Source organism: Rhinopithecus bieti, unplaced genomic scaffold (genome assembly GCF_001698545.2).
Source record: "Rhinopithecus bieti isolate Rb0 unplaced genomic scaffold, ASM169854v2 scaffold_38981, whole genome shotgun sequence".
Taxonomy (NCBI): domain Eukaryota; kingdom Metazoa; phylum Chordata; class Mammalia; order Primates; family Cercopithecidae; genus Rhinopithecus; species Rhinopithecus bieti.
In genome coordinates this window covers 1,268,035-1,295,662 of record NW_016819573.1, presented here as the reverse complement: position 1 = coordinate 1,295,662, position 27,628 = coordinate 1,268,035, and the positions used below count along the sequence as shown (strand labels likewise).

The following is a 27,628-nucleotide window of genomic DNA, read 5'->3' as shown; positions in this document are numbered from 1 at the left end:
ATATCAGCTATCTTGCTCAATGCAGAACACAGAGCAAGAAAGGCTGAAGCCAGCCCTCGGACCCAGCCGGTGTGACTCAGCCACTGCACGCCTCCTCCTTCCAGACACAGGTGAGGTGGTAACCATGTGTGGTGGGCGGGGACACAGGAGACAATGTGCATGGTCTCATGAGTGGGAGGAGAACAGAGAGGGCCGCCCTTGGGTGGAGGCTCCGCTGGGGTCTCCTTGAGAAGGGCCAGGCCTCCAATTCAACCCCCCTCGGTCTCCCCCTGCCCACGGCAGAAAACCCTGACTCTGGCCCACTCATGCAGAAGGTAAGGCTCAGAGAGGGCAGGGGCTAGTCTGGAGTAACTCAGCAGCCCGGGTTCAGCCAGGAGAGACCCTCTCACCCCCAAACAGATACCTCCTGGGCCCTGGCATGGCGTGGCAGCCTGGGGTGGGCAGGAGCACAGGGGAGGACCCCACCACATGGCCACCTCTCCACCGGGACCCCAGTAGTGGCCGTCTAGGGCCTCGCTGTCCAACAGAAACAGACTGCAAGCCATACTACAAGGCACGCATGGAATATTCCATCTCCTGGGAGCCACATGAAAAAAAAACCCATGAAATTAATTTTAATAATGTATTTTATTTAAGCCAAAATATCAAAAAAATTATTTGAACATGTAATGAAAATTATTAATGAGGCCGGGCACAGTGGCTCATGCCTGTAATCCCAGCACTTTGGGGGGCCGAGGCAGACAGATCACCTAAGGTCAGGAGTTTGAGACCAGCCTGGCCAACATGGCAAAACCCCAACTCCACTAAAAATACAAAAATTAGCCGGGTGTGGTGGCACGTGCCTGTAGTCCCAGCTACTTGGGAAGCTGAGGCAGGAGAATTGCTTGAACCCGGGAGGAGGAGGCCGCAGTGTGCTGAGATCGTATCACTGCACTCCAGCCTGGGCAACAGCAAGACTCTGTCTTGGAAAAAAAGAAAGAAAGAAAGAAAATTACCAATGAGACATGTTCCATTCTTTTTTGTGTTAAGTCATGGAAAACTGGAGTGCATTTTACATGTTCATGGCACCTTTCAGTCCTGACATTCCTAGGGCTCAGTGGCCACAAGTGTTTGACGTCTTAGCAGGTGGTGAGCTCTGCCAGCTTCAGGTCCCTCCATCACAGGTTCACATGGCTCAGACCAGGCAGCCAAGGCCCAGTGCCAGGGAGTAACCCTTCCACAGCCACATAGTAGAGTCTGGATTTGAAACCGGGCCTCTGTGACGCCCAAGTCCATGCTCTTCCCAGAGTATTCAAATGCTTTGTGCTGGTAGTGCTATAGGTTAGTGCAAAAGTAATTGCAGTTTTGCCATGAAAACTAATGGCCAAAACCGCAATTACTTTTGCGCCAACCTAAATATTTCTTTCTTTCTTTTTTTGGACGGAGTCTCGCTCTTTCGCCAGGCTAGAATGCTGGCACAATCTCGGCTCACTGCAACCTCTGCCTCCAGGGTTCAAGTGATTCTCCTGCCTCAGCCTCCCAAGTAGCTGGGATTACAGGTGCCCGCCACTATGCCCAGCTAATTTTTGTATTTTAGTAGAGACAGGGTTTTACCATGTTGGCCAGGATGGTTTCGATCTCTTGACCTCATGATCCACCTGTCTCAGCCTCCCAAAGTGTTGGGATTACAGGCATGAGCCACCACTCCCGGCCCTAAATATTTCTTTAAAAGGCCCAGTCCCACGGCTGGGCACAGTGACTCATGCCTGTAATCCCAGCACTTTGGGAGGCAGAGGCAGGAGGATCACTTGAGGTAAGGAGTTCGAGACCAGCCTGACCAACAGGGTGAAACCTTGTCTCTACTAAAAATACAAAAATTAGCCGGGTGTGGTGCTGGGCGCCTGTAATCTCAGCTACTTGTTAGGCGGAGGCAGGAGAATTGCTTGAATCTGGGAGGCGGAGGTTGCGGTGAGCTGAGATTGCGCCATTGCACTCTAGCCTGGGCAACAAGAGTGAAATTCCATCTAAAAAAAAAAAAAAAAAAAGGCTCAATCTCAAATGGCCAACCTTGCAGACTCCTGTGGGGTAGGGTGGGGAGTTTGTTTCATTCTGAGTGAAAAGGCCTGGGCAGGCACAGCAGAGGCATTTCACCCAGCTGGAGGCAATTGGGGAAGGCTTCCTGGAGGAGGTGTTGCCCTCACCTTAGCCCCAGTGGGCTAGGTAGTGAAGCTGGGAGCAGGGAGGGGCTTCAGGTGGGAGGACAGGGAGAGAAGCAGGTTCAAGGCCTCGTGGGAGCCAACTGAGTTAGCTGTGGGTGCGGCCACCAGCTCTCCCACTCCACAGCGAGGCTGTGGTCCCAGAGCCTCTCTGATCCCCAGAGCTGGCCAGGAGCTATCTACTGAGGGTGGGTTGGGGGAGGCCCCCTCAGGGACCCTTTGACTCAGACCTCGGTAGTGAAGAAGGCCATGTGTCCACAAGACAAGTGTGAAACCCAAGGCTCTCAGCATCTGATGACAAATCTGGGCCTCCCTCTTCACACTCAGCAGCACCAAGGCCTGTCCCGGTCCCTGCCCCAAGCTGCCCCAGAGGGAGAAGCCCGCTGTGGACGTAGGTAAGTGCCAGGAACATTGGACTGGGAGCCAAGGATGGAGGATGGAACCTGTTTCTGCCAACAGACTTGCTGTGTGACCTTCAGAGACTCTCTCCCCTCTCTGAGCCTCTGTTTGCTCCTCTGTACAATTCAGGTTAATCCTGATGGTCCTGAGAGCCCCACCAGCTCAGATCATCAGAAGGGGAAAGTAACAGATGTCCTAAGGGCAGAGCCTTGGGCATTGGGAAGGGGAAGGGTCACTTCCATGTGGGGGAGGAGGGGAATCTGGGAAGGCTTCAGAGAGGAGGTGGTACCTAAGCCAGGCCTTGAAGGATGGGTGGATATTGACAAGCAGAGGCAGGCCTGAAAGTGTCAGGTAGCAGGAACCCTGTGAGCAAAGGTAGGGAGGCAGGAAAGAAAGCTTTGTTTAAAAAAGAAATCCATTTCCTTTCTTGAGCAGCTATTGTGTGCCCAACACCATGCAGACATTGTCTCTAACACTCTTGCCCACTCCCACTTGACAGATGAGGAAAGTGAGGCGCAGAAAAGTAAAATGACTTGCCCAAGATTCACACAGAGCTGGATTTTAAACATTGGTCTGACTGGCAGTTGTGACCAAGATCCATGGGTCTGCCCCAGCCCCTATCAGGATTTGGTCAGAGTTATCAGGTAAAATTTAGCCACTAGGCTCCACACTTCGGCATCTCACTTGCACACCTCCAGAGATGGGGAGCTCAGTTCCTCTCACCCCCACTGAAAGCAGGCAGCTCAATCAGCAACAGGGTCTTCCTCCCTCTCCTAACTCTGTGAGTGAGGATACTGCACCAGCACCAGAAACTGGAAGGTGATTGATGTGTATTTTGATGCTGCTGCTGCTGCTGATGATGATGATGTAATGATGAAGTAATGACAGACTACTTGTTTTGTGCCAGGCACTGACCCAAGCTCTTTGTTTTGTTTGTTTATTATTTTGTTTTGTTTTTTTGAGACAGAGTCTCGCTCTTGTTGCCCAGGCTGGAGTGCAGTGGTGTGATCTCGGCTCACTGAAACCTCTGCCTCCCAGGTTCAAGCGATTCTCCTGCCTCAGCCTCTCAAGTAGCTGGGATTACAGGCTCACATCACCACGCCCAGCTAATTATTGTATTTTCAGTAGAGACAGAGTTTCACCATGTTGGCCAGGCTGGTCTCAAGCTCCCGATCTTGAGTGATCGGCCCACCTTGGCCTCCCAGAGTGCTGGGATTACAGGCATGAGCCATTGCGCCTGGCCATGTTTACTTATTTTTTGAGACAGGGTTTCATTCTGTCATCCAGGCTGGAGTGGAGTGGCACAAGCACGGCAGTGAGCCGAACACAGCTCATCGCAGCCATGGACTCCTGGACTCAAGTGATCCTCCTGCTTCTGCCTCCCAAGTAGCAGGGACTATGGGTGCATGCCACTACAACAAGCTAATTTAAAAAATTTTTTTAGAGACAGGGTCTCGCTATGTTGCCCAGGCTTGTTTCAAACTCCTGGGCTCAAGCAATCCTTCCACCTCAGCCTCCCAAAGCACTGGAATTACAGGCGTGAGCCACCACACCCAGGTGCAAGCTCTTTACATACATTTTCTCATGCTCCCACCATAATGCTATGGAGTGTGTATGCTCATTATCATCCCCGTTTTCAGATGGGGAGGCTGAAGCTCAGAAAGGGTCAGTGACTTACTTGCCCAAGGCCGCAGACCGAGTAAATGGTGAAACTGAACCCAGTTCTAGAGGGCTCTAAGTGGAAGCCTGTAACCCGGCCCCCTACCCATACTCTTTCCCTCCAGCTACCCAGACCCTAATCCCCATGTCAGCATCACTGCTGAGTCTGGGACATAGAATCCATCTCTCCTCTTTGACTTACCCTGCCCCTGAGCCCCCCTCCCTACTCAGGTAACTCCTCGCAGCCAGTCCCCAGGGAGGCTGGTGTAGTTATAGATTTTTGAGAAGGATGCAATTGTCTTCTCCAACCTCAGGGCCTGCGCTGGGCTGGGCTCGCTGGGAAGACAATTAAAACTGGTGTCCACAAATTAGGATTCTGCAGGAGAAGGAGAACGGGACTTGATTGAATGCAACATCTTCTTTCTTTCTGCTTTTAATTGGGGGTGCGATGTATTAATTAACCCCAGGCCTGGTTATCGGTGCATCAGCTGCAGGAAATGGCTCTGTGGCTCTGGCCAGAGTCACTGGGTTTGGCTTCTGGGAAAGGCAGGAGATGACCTGGGGGACCTGGCCTGCCCTTTGAGACTAGGGCCCTGACCTTCTTAACCTCCCAGGCCCTGGTTCAGCATGAACCGCTTAAAGCTTTGCCTTCAGGCCTAGGTTCAAACTCTATTTCCCCTACTCCCTAGCTGTGTGACCTGGGCAAACCACTTTGTTTCTCAGAGCCTCCGTTCCTTTATCTGGAAAAAGGGAAGAATGAGAGGGCTGATGAGAAGATTACACAAGACAACATGTGCCTCATGCCTGGCACATAGTAGGTGCTCAATAAACAGCACTCGTTTCTTTCACCTCCTAGTTCAAACACCCTATCATCTCCAGAAAGATGGCTAAAGATGCTTCCTTGTCGCCTCATCGGATTATGCATTGGGCGCATCTGTATTTTACTCACCCGTGGGCCCTGCAGCCCCTCACCCACCAGTCCTCTAGCTCTTCTCTGTGCTCATTTCCTCTGGTGCTCCTATGGTCCCTGGGAGCCAGGGGGAGTCATGCAAGCCACAGGGGCTCATCCAGTACAGGCAGCCCTCAGCTCCCTCCATCTCTGAGCCCAGGTTCCCCATCCCAAACCCTCTGGTCCAGCCCTGAATCTCCTGTCTCCCTCTGCACAGCCCTTCCTGCCCTTTCAACCTTCAAATCTCTGGTTGGGAGGCTACCTCCTCCAGGAAGCCTGCAGAGATTGGTCCTCAGCACACCCATCAGAATGAAAGCAGGACTCCCCTTGGGGACTGATGGCAGGGGCAGCTCTATTCAGGAAAACCAAGGCAGAGTTGAGGCTAGAGAGAGGCACAGTGAGAACCATTGTGGCCCCACTGACTCCTTGGTCACCCCTCAGCCTGGCCTCATTTCTCACTAGATCACACTGGGATGCTCCCTACTCAGAAACCTCCAGTGATGAATGGAGAAACAAAATCTAGTCCATCTGTGCAATGGAGTAGTATTCAGCCTTAAAAAGGAAGGAAATTCTGACACACGCCGCAACATAGATGAACTTTGAGGACATTATGCTGAGTGAAACAGGCCAGTCACAGAAAGACACATATAGTGTGACTGAAACTCACAGAGACAGAAAGCAGAATGGGGGCTGCCAGGGGCTGGCGGCAGGGGAGGGGAGTTGCTATTGAACAGGCACAGAGTTTCTGTTTCGGACGATGAACAATTTCTGGACTGGATGGTGGCGATGGTTGCACAGCAGCCTGAATGTTCTTGATGCGGTTGAACCATATACTTACAAGTGGGGAAAATGGGAAACTTTATGTTATGTATATTTTACCAGAATTTTGTTAAAGCCTCTACTGGCTTCCCTGGGCTGACTGCAGCAGTGGATTCACAATAAAAATCTCCTAGAGTGGGAGGGTCGCTGGGGCCCAGGAGTCCAAGGCTGCAGTGAGCTATGATCACGCCACTGCACCCCAGCCAGACGACAGACCAAGACTCCGTCTCAAAATAAAAAAAAAGAAAGAGGCCGGGCACAGTGGCTCAAGCCTGTAATCCCAGCACTTTGGGAGGCTGAGATGGGCGGATCACGAGGTCAGGAGATGGAGACCATCCTGGCTAACACGGTGAAACCCCGTCTCTACTAAAATACAAAAAACTAGCCGGGCGAGGTGGCGGCGCCTGTAGTCCCAGCTACTTGGGAGGCTGAGGCAGGAGAATGGCGTGAACCCGGGAGGCGGAGCTTGCAGTGAGCTGAGATCCGGTCACAGCACTCCAGCTTGGGTGACAGAGAGAGACTCCGTCTCAAAAAAAAGAAAAAAAAAGAAAGAGAGAAAGAAAACAAAAATCCCCTAGACTTGTTCCAGAATATCACTCCCCACATCTTCAACTCCTTCAAACCTCAGCTTCAATGTCACCTCCTCAGTGAGGCCCTCCCTGCTCCCCCCCTGCCAACCCTCTCTCAGTTCCCTTTTCCCTACCTCCTATTTCTCCTTACCACTCATCACTCCTCTATTATATGTTTGCTCATTTTATTTCTATGTATCATCTGTACTCCAACTAGAATTGAAGATGGAGATTCTAGTTAAAGGCAGGAGATTCTAGTCTGTTCACTGCTATGTCCCGGCAGCCAGAGCCATGCCGCGCACATAGTAGATGCTCAGGGAACACGCTGCTGTAGCAGCTCTGGTGGCAGGCAGGGGGAGGATCCCATTTTCCCTGCTCCGGCTGCCTGGGGCCTTCAGGAAGCTCCTGTACTTGGGCCTCATTGAGAAACTACCAGCCCCCAGGGGCACGATCAGGCTCCCAGGCTTGGTATCCAAAGTCTGCAGGCTCTGGCTCTCCCCAGACCCCAACTGCAGCCCCTCTTGGCCACTTACATGCGTTCCCCTAAGGACACAGCCTGCACACTGTCCCTAGAATCCTGACTCACAGGTAGTCCTCTGCCTGGAGGTGTCCTCCCTCCTCAGGCTAGGGTGGAAGCCCTGCTTGGTGCCCCCAGAGGTCTCTGAGACTGCCTCTCCCTGCCCTGGAGTGTGTTATATGACAGATACTGAGGTGTCTGGGTCTCCTGCAAGCTGGGTGCTTTCCCAGGTCAGGCACCCTGCATTGCCCAGCCCAGATCAGGCACACAGAAGGTGTTTAGGCGTGTGCTAAACACATGAGTGAATGAGTGAATGAATGAATGAATCAATCAATCAATCAATCAAGTGAGAAAGGAAGGTCGGACAAAAGCCCAGAGGACTGAAGTTCTAAGGGAAAAAAACCAAGAAGCATAGAGATCATTCATTCATTCATCCTGTTCATTCATTTACTCAACATTTATTGGGTACCTGCTATGTGCCAGATTGGAGTTTCTGGGGGGACTGTGCCCACAGGAGCAGGGATAGGGACAGACATGTGGACACTATGGACACGCACAACCAGAGAGGTCCTAAGTGGGGCTCAGCAGGCCGGCCCCCTCCCCACTACCCCTCCTCCTGGCTCTTGTGGCCACTGGCTGCCCAAGGCCAGCCTGACCCACCTGGCCCAGCTGAGGGGCCCCGTCGCCAGACTGACAGGCAGGCTGGAGGCTCCCCTGAGATGGCCCATAAAGTCATCTTGTGAAACACAACCAAGAAAGAAACAGAGCAATAAATAAAGGCTGACAGTGCCAGGAGGGGTGCTGCTTTGCCAGTGGCTCCCCAACCCTTGCTGGCTGCAGGCCAGCCTAGCAACCCCATGGCACCACCTTTCTGATTGGAGCCCACAACGCAACAGGAAGGTGATGTGCCTGATCCCATATGACGCTCGCAGTGATCCTGCTGGGCAGGGATCATTGTCCCTTTATTACAGCCAGGGACACTGAGGCTCAGAGACTGTGTAACACTGCAAATCAGGAGCAGGAGCTGGGATTAGAACTCAGACCTTGGGACTCTAGAATTCAAACACTTCCCTGTTTCTGCTGGCCCCATTGTTGCAGTGATGAAGACAGAGTAAGGGACATCCACAGCCTCTGCAGCCACTGCCCACTTCCATACCAGGCCCTTTTCCAGCAGTGTGAGAAAACCAAAGCTCAGAGAACCTGGGGGCCATTGGAGCCAGTCCCCTGCCCTGGGGTTGAAGGAAGGAAGCCCTTCCTCTATGGCAGACACTGTACACAGGACCCCTTTCATCCTCTCAGACGTGATGAGATGGTACTATTATCAGCACCATTTCACAGAGGGAGTGCCAAGGCTCAGAGAGGGAGAGTCGGTGCCTGAGATCACACAGCATCAAGGGACAAGTTAGATTTCAGCCTGACTTCAAGCTGGCTGCAAAATTTCCCCCACTGAAGCCTAAATCTTATCTAAGCCCCAACCTTTTCAGCTAGAAAAAGTGTGATTCTCTGGGGCCACTTCCAGGAAGCCTGCTCTATGCCCAGCTCAGCTGGGTGGCAGGGCCACAAGGGTGTGTGTGCTCCAGGTTCAGGAAGGCCTGTGGCCACCTTGCCTCCCAGCTGGGAAGCAGAATAAGAGCTCTCCTGGGCTGGAGAGGGAGGATTTAATGAGGTCCCAGCCCAACCGCCTGTAAATCTCAGCTGGCTTCTAAAATCAGGAGACATAAAACCCCCATAAGAGGAAAACCCAGATAAACAGGATGGAAAAGCCCTCCAGAAACAAAGAAGCCTGGCTGTGTCCAGGGCCCCATCCAAGGCCCTCTCCTCCCCAGGGAGGCACCCGAGGCTTCTCTTTGTTTCTTTCTGGGCAGCCCTTGGCCCCTGACAGGTGCCTGCGGCAGGAGGAATGGAGGTGTGAGTTGATGAAGGTTGTTTCACCTTGGAACAGGCAAGCAAACACAGACGGCTTTCTTCCTAAGAAGCCAAGAAGAAGGCATTTTGTAAGAAAGTTTAGGGAACTGCAGCATGCCTTGGTGGGAGGTGTCTGCCTCGGCATGCAGTAGGAGCTTAAGTCCTCCCTCAAAAGGAACAGAAGAGATCAACTCTGATGGACCCCCTACCCTAAGCCAGGCCTTGTGCCAGGCTTCCCAGGATGCCACAGATCAGGCCCCTGACCACAGGGAGCCTGCAGTCCCCAGGAGAGACACACATGCCAGAGACTGCTATAGGAACAATGGCTGGGATTGAACCTGGACCGCCATGTACAGTTGTTCAGAATGTGCACTGTTCATATGGCCATGAATTACAGTGCTGCCCAGGGTTATGCAGGGCAAACTACATGTTGGAGCTATGGAAGGAGGTGCAGGTTCTAGAAGATCCTGGGGGAAAGATAAGCTCATGTCTGCCTGGAGAGTCAGGGAAGGTTACCAGTAGGAGGGGACATGCTTGAACCTGAAGGCTGACTGAGGTCTGCACAGTCAGGGGGGACTCAGAACAGGAAAGGGCGTACCTGAGAGGGGTCTCCCAAGCCCAGCCTTTTAGCCGCCATCCCCATTTTTACAGGGTCTCTGTACCACATGCACCATTATTTACTTAACATCTATTTTCAAAGCATCTTTCCCTTTTTACTTAAATAAATTCAGGTTAAAAGAAGACTTTTATTACCGCCATAAATGAAAAATCAGCATCACTTGCCATAAATAGAGGGTAACTGTAAAAATAAACGCTATGAAAACCAAACAGCATTCGTAAATTCTAGCCAAAGAAGCTTGCCTGCTGAAGGCTATGAGCCTCAATCTCCGTTTTTTCTCATTAACAAGGGAGACTGGCGAGGGTTAGGTGTTAAAGTTGGAGCAGCACCAAGCAGAGACTTTCTTTTTAATCACAAGGGGCTTGGGACGCAGGTCCTGCTCAAGTGTGCACACCAGCGGGCACCCAGCACCATCACCAGCCCTGGCTTCCGATGGCCATGGCCCACTCTCACAACCCATCACTACTTCCCACCTCCAAGCCTTGCTCCTGCTGGGCTACGTACCTGGAGAGCTTCCCTGCCACTTCCCTATCCCAGTCCTGCTGATTCTTTCAGTGTGGCTCTCGGCACAGCATCATTGCGGGTAGTGAGAATTAACACCCACTCAAGGAATGAAGAGACCTGAATGCATACTTGGAGAATGGATGAACAAAGAAACAAATGGATGACTCCTTTATGGTCTGCGCCGCTCAAACCAGGAAAGCAACTTCCTGAGGCATTGACTTCACTCCAGAAACATGGGACAAGAACGTTATTTTTGTATTAAAACAAACATGAATATATTATGGGATAGAATATAGAAGTCATAAATTTTGAATGAAATAGGAGACATCAAAGAAATGTTGCCCCTGGTGGGAGCTGTTTACTCTCCTGTGTGGGCCACACACCATCACGGGCTTCTTGTCCCATTCAGTCCAAAGCCTCCTTCTTCTCTGCAACCCCAGGCTCCGCAGAGCTCAGACTGTGCTCTGCCCACAGGAAGTGCTGGTGTGGTGGCTAACAGGGGAAGGGGCCAGGGGGCGGTCGGGCACTAGGGCAAGGTGGGGCCCAGGATTTACAGTGAGGATGCGAGCCACGGTTCTCCCTGACGTGCTGGGTGGCATTGTGCAAGTTGCTTCACTACTCTGAGATCTGGTTTCCCACTGTCATGATTACAGGCTTATTTTGAGGATTAAATGCACAAATGCAAGTGAAGAGCCTGTTTCAGTGTGTAGCACCCAGAAGGTCCACAATAACCGCTGTTCCCTGGTAGAACCCACTCCTTGCTGAGTCTTAGACACACACAAGCACATTCACCCCAGTGGGTCCTTGCCTGTCTGGCTGCTGGAGGAGGGGGTGCCCTGCCTAGTAAAAATTTAAATAGCTAACTTTTTTTTTCTTTTTCTTTTTTTTTTTGAGAAAGAGTCTCACACCATCACCCAGGTTGGAGTGCAGTGGTGTTATCCTGGCTCACTGCAACCTCTGCCTCCCAGGTTCAAGCAATTCCCCTTGCCTCAGCCTCCTAAGAAGCTGGGATTACAGGCAGCTGCCACCACGTCCGGCTAATTTTTTTGTATTTTTTAGTAGAGACAAGGTTTAACTATGTTAGCCAGGCTGGTCTCGAACTCCTGACCTCATGATCCGCCCGTCTCGGCCTCCTGAAGTGTTGGGATTACAGGTGTGAGCCACCGCGCCCGGCCAAAATTAACCACTTTAAAGTGGACAATTGAGTAGCATTTAGTGCATTCACAATGTGGTGCAACTAGTCCCAAAATGCTCTCTTCCCCCCAGAAGGAAACTCCTTACTCCCCACTCGCCCCTAACCCCTGGCAACCTCAAATCTGCATTCTCACATTTGCCTATTCTGGATATTTCATATAAACTGCATCATATAGTATGTGGTCTTTTGTGATTGACTTCCTTCATTTAGCATAGGGTTTTTGAGGTTCATCTACCACTGTTGCACATTATCAGTAATTCATTACTTTTTATAGAGGTGTTTCTTTAATACCATAAAATATCTTACCTAATCTCCAAAATAACCTGGGAAGTGGCCACTATCATTGTCCTCTTCTTACAGATGGGGAAACTGAGGCACAGAGAAGGTGGGGACTTGCCCAGGTTCCCTGCCCGGCCCCCCAACATAGCCGGGCAGGAAGTGCTGGAGCCGGCAAGCTGGAAGCAGGGCGCCTCCCAAGGCCACCAGCACATATTGAGGGAGACAGCAGTGGAATTACAAATCTAGGGAGATTTAAGAAGAACTAAAATATTCTGGCATTTGCAGGATTGTGGGAGTTGAGCAGGTTTCCCCAGTGGAATTCCCGCCTCCTCTTCCCATGTCTGGGCCACAAGGAGTGAGAGTGGGTGGGAGGGAGAGAGGCAAGCGTGGGAGTGCTCAGGGAGCCAGAGATAGGGCAGGGGCCGGGGCAGGGAGCCAGGAGCCGGGAGCAGGCACACAGGCGTCCCGACGTCTCTACCGATACCGTTTGTTTTCATCCCCCCCAGTACATCCTGCAAAACTAGTGGGGTGAGCCCATTGCACTGATGCATAACGAGGCTCAGAGAGACTGGAGTGGGGCAGGATTTGAGACTCAGTGTCAGATTCCAAAGCCGAGGCGCATAGCCATCCCCTGCTGCCAGGAGGGGCTGAAAGGGAGGAAGTGGGGGAAGCAAAGGAGGCTGCATCAACCACAGGGATGGGGTTGCTCCGGAACCCCAGAAAGGAGCAGCCTCACAGCCACCGAGAAAGAAGAGTGAGGACTGTGGGTGGCGCTGAGAGTGGAGGCAGGAGGGCCAGGGACATGAAGAATGGGGCAAAAGGGGAGGCAGAGACCAACGGACGGGTACAGATGGAGGCAGGCACTCGGGATGTTCCAGAACAGAGGTTCTGAGGGTGCCCAATGGGTAGGGTGGTGTGGCCCCAGCCTGACCAGAACCTGGCCTGGCTCAAACCTGACCCCCGACCCAGGACCTAGTAGATGCCCCACCCCAGCCCCTGCCACCCCTGCCCAATTATGTCTGCGAAATGCAAGGATGCAGCAGTAAATATGTGGGCTCTGGAGTCAGGCTGACCTGGATTTCAACCCAACTGCACCTCCTCAAGGTAGGTGAATCTAATCTCTGAGCTTCCAGCCCAGTTTCCTCATCTGTAAAATGGGTACTGTGGGCAGTGCTGCCGTGAGATCACGCAAGCGCACAGTGGGCTCCCAGTCAGGATCAGGCTGCTCTCCTGTCACTTCCCCACGTAGTCTGGCTCTAGCTCCTCCTTCTTCAAGGATCCTGCCTGGCGCCTTGGACTTACCAAACCCTAGGGCTATTTTAGAACCAGAGAATTCCTGGCTGAAGGGGTTGGGCCCCACCCCAGGACCTTGGCACGCACTGTTCCCACGACCTGGGAGGGAATTTCACAGGCCAAGAGCACAGAGCAAGAAAGCAGCAGAGCGGGTAGGGGCCTGGGGCTTCCCGCACTAGCTGGAGGGTGTCTAAGGGCCGCGGAGAGAGGAGCTGGTGGATCTGGGCCCTGTCCCAGGGGCCCTCAGCCGCTGTCTGCCCGCCCCTCCCTCTCCTCCGCTGCCTGCCGGGAGACCATTAGTGAAGCTTTGTTTTGAGCACTATTTCCACTACCCTGCGCTCTGGCCGCCGGGCCTCCATTAGGGACCCTTTCCCGGACCGATGACAGGCGGCAAACAGCTCCCCAGCGAGCAGGCCCTAATTGCCGCCGCCCTCAACGCCGGAAATGATTTTTTTAAAACCTCACAAAGAGAAACAGACAGCCCGCCGTCAGCTCTCCGCCTTCCCCACCTCGGGCCCCAGCCGGGGGGCTCTGAGGAAGGAGGGGTCAGTCAAGACCCCACCCCCATCCCAAGAGACACCCTTAAAATGCCGGGTTGGGGGAAAATAGGGTTGGGCTCTGCACCCTTGCTTTGAACTAGGTGTGGCACCCCAGCTCACCACGCCTCTCTAAGCCTCAGTTTTCCCCTCTGCAAGGTGGGCGTGTTGAATGGGAGCCCCACGTTTGCTGCAGGTCGTGCGATGCGGCTCTGACAGATCATGGGCTTCTGGCTTCTCTAAGGGGTCCGTGGAGCACGGGAGTAGCCAGGAGCCAGGGAGGCGGGAACAGAGCACGAGGAGCAGAGGGAACAGCCAGGGAGAGAAAAGGTCGGGAGGAGGGAAGGAACTTGGTGTGTGCAAGGACTGGAAAGGAGGCCAGTGTACACACACACGCATACTACACACGCATCACACACACACGCATTACACACACAATACACACACACACTACACACGCATTACACACACAACACACACAATACAGACACACATACCATATACACCACATATGCACACACCATACCCCACATATACAAACCCCACATACACACACATACCAACCCAAATACTCCCCCCACACACGTACACAACCCACACCCCCTACACACATATACACACACATACACGATACACCCCACATAACACGCACATACACATATACAACACATTTGCCACATATACATTACATACCACACGGTTACATATATTACACCACACTCCCACACACCACATACAACACCCACCACATACACCACACAAAACCCAAAACATTCCCCCACACACATGCACACTCACACGTACACATACCACACCCACACCCCACACACATATCACACAGATGCACACCCACACATCACACACAGCCACAACACCACACATACCACACACAGATTGTACACACACATAGCATATACATGCACACCACACAATACACACATACACATACATGCACACACACCACACACATACACACAGACACAGACACGCACACACACATGTGCGCACGCCCACCCCCAATTCCCTCTTTTTCTGAGCCCACGTTCCCACCCTCCCTGGATACCTGGCCAGCCCTAGCATCCCATGAACCACAAACTCAGCAAGGCTCACACCAAACTCAGCGCCTTCCCGGGAGCAGCCTCTCCTGTCCGTGCACACCCCCTCCAGGCTCAAGTCCTGCTTCCGCTCCCCATCTCCACTCACCACAGCCAACCCACCCCAACTCCAACCTGGCCGTGCGCTCCCCCCACTCAGAAGGCTTCCAGGGCTGCCCCCTTCTCCAGGGGATACGACCAAACTCCAGAGCCGATTCTTGGAGCTTCCAGCTGCAGCCTGCTTTTCTAAATAAATGCACACAGTTCTCCACATGAAGCCTCTACCAGACCCAGGCAGCCAGGCGCAGCTCCAGGCTGGCCTCTGGGGTCCCCTCTCAGCCCCAGCGGTCCCTGGATACAGGCCCAGAACGAGCCTGCCTCCCCCAGGAAGTCTTCCCTGACTGCACTAGGACACAGTGACCTCCCTCTAGAGACCTCCCTCACTTGGCCCACCTGCCTATGCACTGTTCCCTGGGCTCCTGTCTATTTTACAGTCCCCCATTATCTCTTCCCGACCCCAATTCTCTGAGTATGCTCATCAAGGACTTAGGAAAAGTGAATGAAGTTTGTTCCCACCCAGCTCGCATGAGAGGGCTGCAGGGAGAGAGAAAGGACTCCAGGTTCCAAGCCCGGCCCTGCCACAGACTTGTCCCATGTCCCAAAGCCAGCCGTGACTGCTGTCTGGGCCTCTCCCGTGAAATGAAGGCTGCTTCTGCTTGGGGCCATAGACAGGCTTTGGGGGCCTCAAAAAACCCTTTGAAGCTTGTGGGCAAAACTCCGTGGCATTTTTTGAGGAAACGATCCATAGTTTCCATGAGCGTCTCAAAAGGAGTGTGACTTCCAAAAAAATTAGGAACCACCAGGGTAGACAAGCGTCAGTGTCCCCTCCAGCTTCGTCATTTGGTCACTCATTCATTCATTCAGCTGACATTTACTGAGTGCCTGCTCTGTGTGGGTGTCACCATGATATACGGAATATATGTATGTGTAATCCTGAGATGTCATTGAAGAGAGCTGTGTGCGTACTGGAGAGAAAGGAAGGAATGGGTGGGGGTGGTGAGAAGAGAGGGGATGATGGATCCAACAGACACAAAGGAACAAAGAGAGAGGAAAGAGATCGAAAGACAGAGATAGAGAGGAAAAGAGACAGAGAAAGATCAGAGAGACCCAGACAGAGGGAGAGAGAAAGAAAGACCCACAGAGCAGTAGGGTAGGGAGAGAGAGAGATCCAGAGAGGGAGGGGCCGCTGCAGAGCACTTCCCAGGCACAGGTGGACATGCTGCCCAGCTCGCTGGTAGCTCGCTGGAGCAAGGCCCCCTCCCCCTGCTCTGACTCCTGCTCTAACCTTCCAGACGCTTCCATAGCCTCCACGTCTCACCTTCAAGGGCACCAGTGTGCAAGTGGCAGGGAAGGCTGGTACTGAGGCAAATGGGCACAGGGCAGAGGGCACCAGCCCAGACCTGAGCTACCCCAGCCTCCCCTCAGCCTGCACTGTCCCTCCAACCACACAGTCACCCCCCAGACACCCCCCCCACCTACACAGTCAGAGAGAAACACCACTCCCTCCATTAGAAACTCCAGGCAGGAACACACAGGGTCCCACACACGCCCCCAGGGCCCCACCATTCCCACTAACAGTGCTGGACTCAGACTCAGACGCAGGCGCCTAGACTTTTGGAGCCATGTGCTTGTAGCCAGAACAGGGCATTCTCAGCATTTTGGCAGCGCTGACCCCTGTGAGAATCCGAGCAAGCCAGGAGCGCTGCTCCGGAACAAAGCACCTGCCCACACACGCAGCTTGGCAGCCCGGAGCAGGACAGATGCGCAGGCTACGAACTCTGGCTCTGTCGTCCCACAAGCTGGGCTCAAGCCCGGCATTGCTGTTCAGCATCTGTGTGTCCTCAGGCAAGTCACACCACGCCCCTCAGTGTCCTCCTCTGTAAAATGGGAGTGCCCACCTCCTAGCATGGTGAGGAGTAGATGAGAGGAGGCAGGGGAAGCGATGGAAACACAGAGAGTGCTTGATGAATGCTGGTTGCTATTTGGTCCACAGATGCCTGCAGGCCACTGAGAGTTAAGGTGCTGATGGAATCCTACCACTCCCACCAGCTCCATCCTCGCCTGCACACATACACACATGCACACACACACATACACACACACACACACACGCACATACATGCTGGCTGCAGGACAAAAGATGTGGTTTCTAAGTATACAGATGGAAGAATTCTACAGGCTTGGAGCTCAGGTAAACTCACCATTGTTCAGTGGGGAAACTGAGGCCCAGAGAGGGGCAGGGACATGCCAAGTCACCCAACAAGGCAAACACAGGGTGTGGGAGAGGGGAGCATGGTAGACAAAAAACAGCACCCCCCAGCCCCTCTCCCCATCCTGGCACTTTAAGAGCTAAAGTGAAGTCACCGAGGGGCCACTGTCCCCACACCACAGGGGACAGAGAAGGCCCCATCCCTGCCATGACCCCTGGGTGGGGCCAGGACATCCTCGGCATTGGGAGCTCCACCCACCTGGGCCCTTGTGCCAGCACCATCACTAAGTTGCTGTGTGACAGATCTTTATTAGCCGCCCACTGTGTTCTGGCTGCTCTGCCTACTTCAACAGTCTTTGCTCCTTTGGGAAATAAGGCAGAAATCTCCTCACTAATATCCCCAGCTAGTAACGGGTAGTGCTCAGCTTGCACACCTCCTGTGACAGGGAGCTCACTACTGGGTACCCTCACTGCCCCACAGGTGAGTGTCCTTCTCTGTGTTTCTGTGTTTTAAATTATCTCAGCTTTTTTTTTTCTTTTTCTTTTTCTTTTTTGAGACAGAGTCTCGCTTGGCTCACTGCAATCTCCGCCTCCCAGATTCAAGCAATTCTCTGCCTCAGCCTCCCAAGTAGCTGGGATTATAGGTGCCTGCCACCACGCCTGGCTAATTTTTATATTTTTAGTAGAGACAGGGTTTCACCATCTTGGCCAGGCTGGTCTTGAACTCCTGACCTTGTGATCCACCCGCCTTGGCCTCCCAAAGTGCTGGGATTACAGGTGTGAGCCACCGCGCCCGGCCCCAACTTCTTAAGCCTTATCACAATACATATATATATTCTTCTTCTTCTTCTTTTTTTTTTTAGGAGGCAGGGTCTCACTCTGTCACCCAGGCTGGAGGGCAGTGGTGCAATCACAGCTCACTGCAGCCTTGAACTCTTGGGCTCAAGTGATCTTCCCACCCCAGCCTCCCAGGTAGCTGGGACTATAGGCATAAGCCACTACACCTGGCTAATTTTGTATTTTTTTGCTTTAGAGACAGGGTCTCACTATGTTGTCCAGGCTGGTCTCAATCTCCTGGGTTCCAGTGACCCTCCGGCCCCAGCCTCCTGAGTCACTGGGATTACAGGCGTGAGCCAGTGCGCCCAGCTCTACACTTATATATTCTTTATGGGTTCAGTTTTCTGTCTCCCCCACTAGACTGAGAACTCTACGAGAGCAAGAACCTTAGCTGTCTTCTTCACTGGTAAGTCCCCAGTGTCTAAAACAGCCTGGAACATGACGGGTGCCCAGTTGATATTTGTTGAATGAATAAAAGAATGAATGAATGACCAAGCTTCCCAAACATGGCAGCATCCCGTCGGATGCCCGCGGGTCCCCAAGTCATGTCCGCACCGTGGATCCCCACGGACTTGCCCACGCGCCGTATGCTCTATTATGTCCTTAATGTTTTTCTATAAACTAACCCACCATTTTTTAATATCTCCGTTAGTCTCATCCTAAGCAATCATATCTGTGAAATCACAGTTTTGATGTGCTGGTTATATTTTTTCAGTACACATTAAAATAAATGCGTAACTATTAAAATGTAAGAGGTTTCTCTAGGTTCTGCCTAAAATCATCTCTCAGGTAGGACCCAATCTTGTTGCGGGCCCTGGGGGGTTTTAAAGAGGGTAGGGGGTGGAGCTGAGTCCCAGGGACTCCCTGATGGCTTCAAGGAAGGGAAGGGAGGCCTGGCTGTGAGAAGGGGACCTGGAGGAGCAGCAGCCCCTCTCTGCCTCCCCACCCCCACCTCACCTCTCCGGAGCAGTGGGCACCAGGCGGAGCCAGTTGGGCAGGCTCTGGACCCCTGGACCAGCAGGAAGGAGAGTAGCCGATTTCTTCCCCAGCTGGACCACTGCGGCTTTTTCTGATGCAAGTGTCTCATCGAGGTCGGGGGAGGAGGGCACGACCCTTGGACTCCCCCATCCTCATGATTGCAGCATCGCATATGCACCCCAAGGTCAGAGCCCGGGACCACCCACTGCAAGGTGCCATCAGCCTTGCCCACTCCAGGATGTCCTTTCTCTGCTCAGCAGGGATGAGGAAGGGGCTCCAATTTTGTGATTTTTTCCCCCTTTAAACATAGTTTCCTTATGAAATTAAAATCATTTGAATGTTTAAAAATACACTGACTTGGAATGAGCAAAGCTTTAAGAATTCAGACCTCATCCCCTGCTTCGTCCGCCTTGTCATCCATTCATTCATTCCTTGCCACCTCCCTGGGCCAGGCATTGTCCTGGATCCCAGGACACAAGGAAATCTGACCCCAGTGTGCCCAGCGGGCCCCAAACTCCTTTCAGGACTGAGAGGGTCTTCCCACAACCCCATCAGCAGCTGGTTTGGTCCCCAAAGTCCAAGGTGATGGCCAAACACTCTCACGTTGGCACCTGTGCTGCTGTTCACACCATGCACTCTCCCCACCATGCACTCTCCTGGGTGTGGAATGCAGAGTGGCCATTGCACTCCTTCCATCCCGGAGCCAAGCCTTAAGGCCCAGCCCTGCTCTTCCCCACTGTGTGAAGTGGGCCTCTTCCTCCTCTTTCCTTGGCCTCCCAGCCCTGGAGCCAGATTCTTCAGTTCAAGTCCAGCCTCCGACATTTGGTAGGTGTGTGACCTTGGGTAAGCCACTTAACCTCCCCAAGTCTCATTTTCTTCATCTAAACAGTGGGCCCGAGACAGTCCTTCCTTTGGGAGTTCTTGTTAGAATTGAATGAGATGACACCATTCAAGGCCCTGGCATGGCACTCAACACACATTTGCTTCCATATGTTTATCTCTCCTGTTTTTATTTTTATTTATTTATTTTTAGACAGGGTCTCACTTTGTCCCCAGGCTGGAGTGCAGTGGCGCGATCTCGGCTCACTGCAACATCTGTCTCCTGTGCTCACATGATCCTCCCGCCTCAGTCTACTGAGAAGCTGGGACAACAGGTGCGTACCCATGCCTGGCTATTTTTTTTGTAGAGACGAGGTCTCACTATGTTGTCCAGGCTGGTCTCAAACTCCGGGGCTCAAGTCATCCACTCACCTTGGCCTCCCAAAGTGCTGGGATTACATGAGCCACTGCACCCAGCCAATCTCTCCATTTGTACAGAGTTGGATGAGGTAATCCCAAAATCCAAGAAGTACCCTCCAGGGCAATTCTGGGCAAATTCCCCCTTGCCCCTGGGTCTCCGTCTTCTCATCTGTAAGAGGGAGGCTTGGGGACGATGATCCCAAGGGGCCTCGATGATTCATTCCAAAAGCTCCATCTCCTGCCCCCACAGCTGGTGGATCAGAAGGGGCCACTTACCTGACTCCCCTCACCCTGCCCACTTGTTTGCCACAGGAGACTTTGCGCACCACCCTTGCTGTCACCATGGCAAGAAACCGAATTCCCTGCGTCCTGCTGGCCGCCTGCGGCTCCTCTTGTTTGGGGAAAAGGCTGCGGGAGCCGCTGATGGGCAAGGTGTCAAAACCAATTGGTGTGACGGACTTGGGGAAAACCGCTTGTGAGGGCCAGTTCCCCACAGGAGGCTGGAAAACCCTCAGCCCAAGGCAGAGTGTTTACAGGCGTAATTGATAGAATAATCACCAACGCCTGAGACAAAGACGAACACATTTTTAACATCATAACCTTCGGAAGACAGGACTCAATTTTCTTCATCTTCCAGCCACCAAACTAGCCAGCTTATTGATGGTGAGATACCAACAGTTCAGTAAGGAACGCAAGGAAACCAGAGTCATTTTTCAGTGCACAGGCTGCTTGCCAAATGGCTCCGTGCCCCCTCCCTCCCCCAGCGCCCTGCTGGTCCCTCCTGGCAACAGAGAGAATCTCAGGACAGTGAATCACTCAATGGACAAAGCCCCCGGCCAAGCCGGGATCTTTGTCTGCACTGGGGTATATGAATAATTGAAGGTGCTTGCCTGGGGAGGGGTGTGTGTGTGTGTGTGTGTGTGTGTGTAGGGGTGTGTGTGTGTAGGGGTGTGTGTAGGGGTGTGTGTGTAGGGGTGTGTGTAGGGGTGCGTGTAGGGGTGCGTGTAGGGGTGTGTGTGTAGGGGTGCGTGTGTGTAGGGGTGTGTGTAGGGGTGCGTGTAGGGGTGTGTGTGTGTAGGGGTGTGTGTAGGGGTGCGTGTAGGGGTGTGTGTGTAGGGGTGTGTGTAGGGGTGCGTGTGTGGGGGTGTGTGTATGGGGTGTGTGTGGGGTTTGTGTGTGTAGGGGTGTGTGTAGGGGTGTGTGTGTAGGGGTGCGTGTGTGTGTGTGTGTGTGGAGGGGTGCGTGTAGGGGTGTGTGTGTGTAGGGGTGTGTGTAGGGGTGCGTGTAGGGGTGTGTGTGTAGGGGTGCGTGTAGGGGTGTGTGTGTGTAGGGTGTGGTGGTGTAGGGGTGCGTGTAGGGGTGGTGGGTGTGTAGGGTGGCGTGGCTAGGGGTTGGTGTGTAGGGGGTGTCGTGTAGGGGTGTGTGTAGGGTGTGTGGAGGGGTTGTGTAGGGTATTGTGGGTAGGGGTGTTTGTTAGGGTGTGTGGGGGTAGGGGTGTGTGTAGGGTTATGTGTGTGTAGGGGGTGTGTGGTAGGGGTTGTGTAGGGGTGTGGTGTAGGGTGTGTGTAGGTATGTGTGTGTAGGGGTGTGTGTGTGTGGTTGTGTAGGGTGTTAGGGGCTGTGTGTAAGGGGTGTGTGTAGGGTGGTGTGTGTAGGGTATGTGTGTGTAGGGGTGTGTTTAGGGGTGTGTGAGGGGTAGTGTGCGTGCGTAGGGGTGGTGTGTAGGGGTAGTGTGTTGTAGGGTGTGTGTGTGTGCGTTGGTTAGGCGGTGGTAGGGGTGTTTGTGAGGGTGTGTAGTAGGGGTGTGTGTAGGGTGTGGTGTAGGGGTATGTTAGGGGGTGTGTGTATGGGGTGTGTGTGTGTAGGGGTGGTGGTTAGGGGTGTGGTAGGGGTATGTGTGTGTAGGGTGGTGTGTGTGTGGTGTAGGGGTTGTGTAGGGTGGTGTGTAGGGGATGTGTGTAGGGGTGTGGGGGGGCAGGGTGGGGCGGGAGGGGTGTTGTCTGCTGCAGTGTGAGGCTTCTTGGGGCTTCTCTCAGGGACCATCCACCTGCCCCCGTCTGGACCTCTCCCTTCCCTGTGAAACCAAACCAAGCCAGCCCCTAGCACCAGACATTTCCTGTCCCTACATCTCCCATCAGGTATGGGTAAATACTTAGGCAGTGGCTTCCAAACCCCAGGCTGCATGAGAATCCTCTGGGGAACTTATTACAATGCAGATTCCACCAGATGCGGTGGCTCACGCCTGTAATCCCAGCACTTTGAAAGGCCGAGGAGGGAGGATGACTTGAGCCCAGGAGTTCAAGACCAGCCTAGGCAATATAGTGAGATCTCATCTCTACAAAAAATTTAAAAATTAGCTGAGGGAGGTAGCGCACGCCTGTACTCCCAGCTACTCAGAGGCTGAGATGAAAGATTTGCTTGAACCCAGGAGGCAGAGGTTGCAGTAAGCTGAGATTGTGCCACTGTACTCAAGCCTGGTCAATAGAGCAAGACCTTGTCTCAAGAGAAATTTAAAAAATAATAATAAAATGCACATTCCAAGGTCCCATCAAATAACCATTCTGGCAGTGGGTTTGGGGGGATCTGCATTGTAACAAATTCCCTGGGGGGACTCTGCCATGTGAGGCTTGTTGGGTCCTCTGCAAGCTGTAGGGGTCTACAGAGATCTTCACAAAGACCCTGCCTTCTGGATCCCACCCGTGGGCAAGATCTGGAAAGATCCTGGGGTCCAGTCCAGCTGCCTGTTTCTAACCTACAGGTATCCTCAGATACCTGCCACCTTTCTGAGTGGCTGGTTCCTCTTGGTGGAACCCATTGCTGTGCTGGTTCCCTGAGGAGCTAGAAGGGAGCAAGCTTGGGTTACAGCTACACGAAGGAAGACACCATGGCCAAGCCTGCCTCAAGGCTGTCCTGGAGGAGGCAGTCCCAGAACCGCCAAATGCACCTTCATCCTAAACACAGCTTTCCAGCTCTCTGTACAGACTCAGCACCTCTGGGTAAATCATTGGCCCTCTCCGAGCCTCAGTTTCCTCTTATCTCCCATACCAACCTTGCATGAATGGTCAGCCTGAGGGAGTTAACACTGGCAAGGCCTTGGCAGCACAGGGCACACAGTAGGCATTTCGTCAATATTTGCACCTTTTCCTCCCATCCCTGCTGTGCCCATGGGAATGAGTTAACATTTTTCTGATAAGAAAAAATAAAAATCACTCCTGTTTATTGAGCACCTACTAGGTGCAGACACGGACCATCACCACCCTACCTGCCAGTGCCTGATGCCTCCTTGAGATACATGCTCCCCATTCGTTCCTCACACCTCGAAAAAGCCCTCTTCCAAGTGCACTGAGTGGAGTTGGGAGGGAGATGGGAAGCAAAACAGATGTCCCTTCTGACCCATCTGACCGTAGGCTCTCCCTGTGACAAGCTCCAGGGCAGGCAGGTGGAAAGCAGGAGCCTGGCGGCCAGGTTGGGCTCAGATGGAGCTGGAGGGGTGAGCAGCCACCAAGCACTTGGGGTCAATGTGCCCCTCCCCAGGAGTCCCTGCTTCCAGCCCCCACCCCCCACCCCCAGACATAGAGACACCTTCCCGACTGGGCCACATTTCCTGAATCAGCTGAGGACACACGGAGCCCAGGAATAATGAAACGATCAGGCTCCAATCTGCTAAACAGCAATTTCTGAGCTTTTTCAGCACACACAGCTTTTATCAAATTGGTATTCTCCTCCTGAACACAAATGGCTTATTAGACATGACCCACTTATTCACCGCGTCTCACTATCATTAATAACAGTTTCTTTTTGTGATTAAGTGAGTGGTTCCAAACCCTTCCTGTGGTGGCGGGTGCTTGGCCCTGCAGAGGGGCAGCTGTGGGGGCTCCTCGGCAGTAACTACTTGGTGACTTTGAACCTAGCAATGTCGGGGGAAGGCAGCCTGGCCCCTGCAGAGCAGCCTGGCCTCCTTGTTTCTTTAGGGACACAGGGAGACCCAGAGGGGTGGCTCAGTTGCCCAGAGCCACACAGGGGGTTCAGGAGAGAAGCCAGTTTCCCCAGCAACTAGGGGTGCCTCCTTCTCATCTAGCCCCTGCCCTGGGCCTTAGCTTGACCCTCCAGGGTGCAGAGGGGAGATTACAGCTGGTTGGGCAGAGCTGTGCCCCCTCAGCTTACCTGGCACCAGGGGGCAGGTAAAGACTGTCACACAAAGGGCAGATAGACCCTGCTTCTCCATGGGGGGAGCCACCTTGGGGCCTCAGGAATGACAGAGTGGCACCCAAGTCCCTGGGGTCTGGTGCTCTAGGGACAGAACGACCATAAGCCTCAGAGTCCCATTCGTTGTACCCCTCGGGACTGCAAACCCAGGGAAGCCCTTCCATGGAAACCCCTCCTACTGAAAGTTCCAACTGTGCCAAGGAACTGAGCGGAGCGAGGAGAAGAGGGGTGGAGAGGGAGGAATTCCCAGTTTCCCTAGAATGGGAGGGAATCTGACAGGGAGATGAATGTCCTGGAAAAAAGCGCTGTCTTGGCCCGACGGACCCTGGGGCCTGTCCTGGCTCAGTCACTCTCTTACTGTGTGACCTTGGGCAACTTCCTTCACCTCTCTGAGCCTTGGTGTCCCTATCTGTAAGTTGAGGATCAAAAGAACCCTTTCCTTATTTACCACCGCTCTAGCCAGGTCAGTAGAAATCAGGTGAGGGGTACGAAGGGTACATAAATGATGCACACGGTGGTTACTACCAAACATGGTGAGGCAGAAGGGGGTGGGGAGTCATGGTTCCCCAAAAGCAGAGACCCTGAGGATGGCTTTGAAGCCCCTCTCTCCACTGGAGAAATCCCACTCATGTGTCACACCCCAGCAAAGCCTTCCCTGATTATCTACCCCCCCACACCCCTCACTCACTCCCATCAGAATGAATCATCCAATTATCTGGCCTTTGTGCAAACCTCCCCGCAGCCCTGGGCCCACAGTGCCCAGCACTGGGGCTGCAGCCTCCCCCACAAGGCTGGGAGTCTGTCTAGTGAAGGGCTGCATGGAAGAAAGGTCTCCTTTGGTTTCATCTATGCTCAACCTCCCATCCCAGAGCCAGGCTCACAGGGGCCTGGGGGAGCCCCCACAGCTGCCAGGCTCATACAGTCCAACTCTGCTGCCAACTTGGGCTCCTTTGGGGCTAGCAGGAGCTTCTGACACTCAGCCAGCCAGTGCTGGGAATGCTTGTCTGCTCCCCGGCTCCCACAGAGGCTGGAGTTGTGATTTCCCACATTTCAGTCCTCTAGGGCCGAGGATGAGGATGGGGGGACCCTATGGAAGGATGGCAGCGGCTTCCTGTCCACCCCCAGAGGCAGACAAAAGCACCAGGCATTCCACATCCACTACCACTCCCACTCCCATGCCTCTGGCTGCAAGCAGCAACCCCAACTACTCCGGTGGCTCTGAGGGGCTTCCACCAGATGCCACCCGCCCAACAGGGAGGCTGCGGCCTCAGGTGACCAGTTCTGAAGAAACAGGGGCTTCTGCCCCGGAGGACCTTTCCAGTGGTATAAGGGGTGGGTGCGGACAGGGAGAGGACAAGGGCCTCTGTGCAGTTAAACCCGCGAAGAGTAAAGGCAGATGAGCGGAGAGGAGTGGGTGAGCAAATTGTGTTCGTGTGTGTATGTGTGTGCCTGTGTGTGTGCGCGCACACCAGTGTGTCTGCAGGTGGGCAGGCAAGAGTTGTGGCGAAGCGTGTGCGCCAGCTGGCAGAGTGAGCCCACCGGCGCAGTGCCTGATGTGCGTGCGTAGTGGGCATAAGTGTAAAGGCTTGCAGTGAGGAGGGGGACCTGAGGTGTGTGGAGATGTGCAGGGTAGGAGTTGTAAGTGTGAGAAAGCAGCGACTGTGCGTCCGCGGCTGTGCATATCGGTGTGGCCATAGAGGTGTGCGTATCAGCGCGAGTGTGGGGGGAGGAGGTTCGGGGGTGCGCCCCGGGTGCCCCCTCCTCCGCAGGGTCGGGGTGCCAGGGCGGGTCCACCGCGCCGGCAGGGGGCGCCCCGGGATTCCTGCCACGACTGCCGCCGGTTCGAGCCCCGGGGCGGCCAAGTTGGAGTGGCGCGGCCCGGGGTGGGGTTTGGTGGGGAAGTCCGCGGGGGCGGCGACCGAACTCACCGTGGCCGGAGACGTGGTTGTCCCAGGGCGCGTGGCCGGCGGGCCGCGTGGCGCCGCCGAGTTGCAGGAAAAGTGCCAGGTAGTGGAGGGCGCCCAGCGCTACGGCGAGCGGGGCCCCCATGGTGCGCGCTCGGGCCGGGGGCGCCGCCGCCTCCTCACATCGGGGCCCCGGACACCGCAGACCACGCACCCGCCGTCCCCTGACCTGCGCGGCCTGGCTGCCCGGCTCCAAAAGCTGCCCCTCGCCCGCTGTCCCCGGCCCGGCCGGGCTCCCAGCCCTCGCCCGGCTCCGGCCCAGCCCCGGCTGCGGGGAGCGAGCGCACGCCCAGCCGGCCGCCTCCGACTGCGGGACTCTTCCCTTCCGCGGAAGGCCACGCCGCGCCGCCGCCGCACCCTCCTTCCTCCTCCCGCCTCCCTCCTCCCCTCCCTCCTCCTCTCCCTCCTCCCGCCCGGAGCAGGCGGCGGAGGGATCTGCCGCTTGATTTATCATCAAAGTTTTGCCCAGGCTGGGATTTTTAAAGTGGTACCCGCAACTTTCCCCCGCCCGAGTGCGGGGGCGGGGCCGGGTTGGGGCGGAGAGAGCCACCCCAGGGACTGGGTTCCCGCAGTTCCCGCAAAGCACAACCCAACGGGCTTCAGCCACAGAAATACCGTCCAACAGGGAGAGGGAGAAAAGCCAAGGCACCCGCCGCCAGGCCAGCGCGCTCAGAGGCTCCTAACTTTACCGGCAGGGCGGGGCCGGGGTCGGGGGCCAGTGGGGCTGGGGGTGAGGGCGAGGTAGGGTGGGAGCCTGGGCTGAGACACAGGGAACCTGGTGATAGCTCTGCCGCCGACCTCGGCTCGCTGTGTGATCGCGTCCAGGTGTCTACTCCTCTCTGAACCTCGAAGTCTTCATCTGAGAAATGGGGGTAATAGCTGTCTGCGGGGGTCCTGGTGAGGATTTGCGAAATCGTGCATGCAAAGCGCCTAGCATAATGCCGCCTACTTGGTAGGAGCTCAGTGGTTATTACTGTCAGTGTTCCCCTCTCTGGGACTCAGTTTTCGAGTCTTTGTAATGGGAGAGAGGCAGGCCAGTTGTTGCGGCTCCTGGCTCTTGAAGATACTGGACCTTATGTGGTGGATGGGATCGCCCCCTTCTGGACTGTAAGCTCCTTCCCTAGACCAATGAGCCTCGATGGTGTGTGTGTGCGTATGTGTGTGTGCTTGTGCTCGCGCGTGTGCATCGGTGTATGTGTGTGTGAGTGTGGCAGGGGAGGGGGATAGGGCACCATTCCCATTCCCAAGAGCAGGAATCCAACAAGGTCCTCCAATTCCTTCCCAAACGGTGTTACTGGGGCTGATGGGACAGACCCTCGGTACAGACAGGAGGGTGGACCTGTGGTCCTATTTAAAAGATAAGGAAGCACCTGAAATCAGGTAATTAGCTTCTCTGAGGTCCCATGGCGAGTCGGGCGGGGCCCCTGACTCCCGAGCGGGGTCCCTCCTGCTCTCATCCCTTGCCCTTCCCCAGGCCTCGCTGCTCACACAGCCTGGTCCTCCCAGTTTCAGCACCATCGAGGAGGACAGCGCCGGTCCCCAGGTCCCATCCTTTGGGCACCGCGGACAGCGTTTCAACTGGCCTTTTGATGCTGGGGTTCAC

General features: G+C 54.3%; 1 protein-coding gene across 1 annotated transcript in view; it reads right to left on the bottom strand.

The window, feature by feature from the left end:
• The window catches only part of VSTM2L (V-set and transmembrane domain containing 2 like), a 44,232-nt gene extending 17,865 nt beyond the window's left edge, over positions 1-26,367 (bottom strand). Inside the window, exon 1 of the mRNA XM_017859136.1 lies at positions 25,990-26,367. Coding sequence (XP_017714625.1) covers positions 25,990-26,110 — 121 coding nt within the window. The 5' untranslated portion in view covers positions 26,111-26,367. The remainder of the gene's footprint in view (positions 1-25,989) is intronic.
• Positions 26,368-27,628: the final 1,261 nt, after the last annotated feature.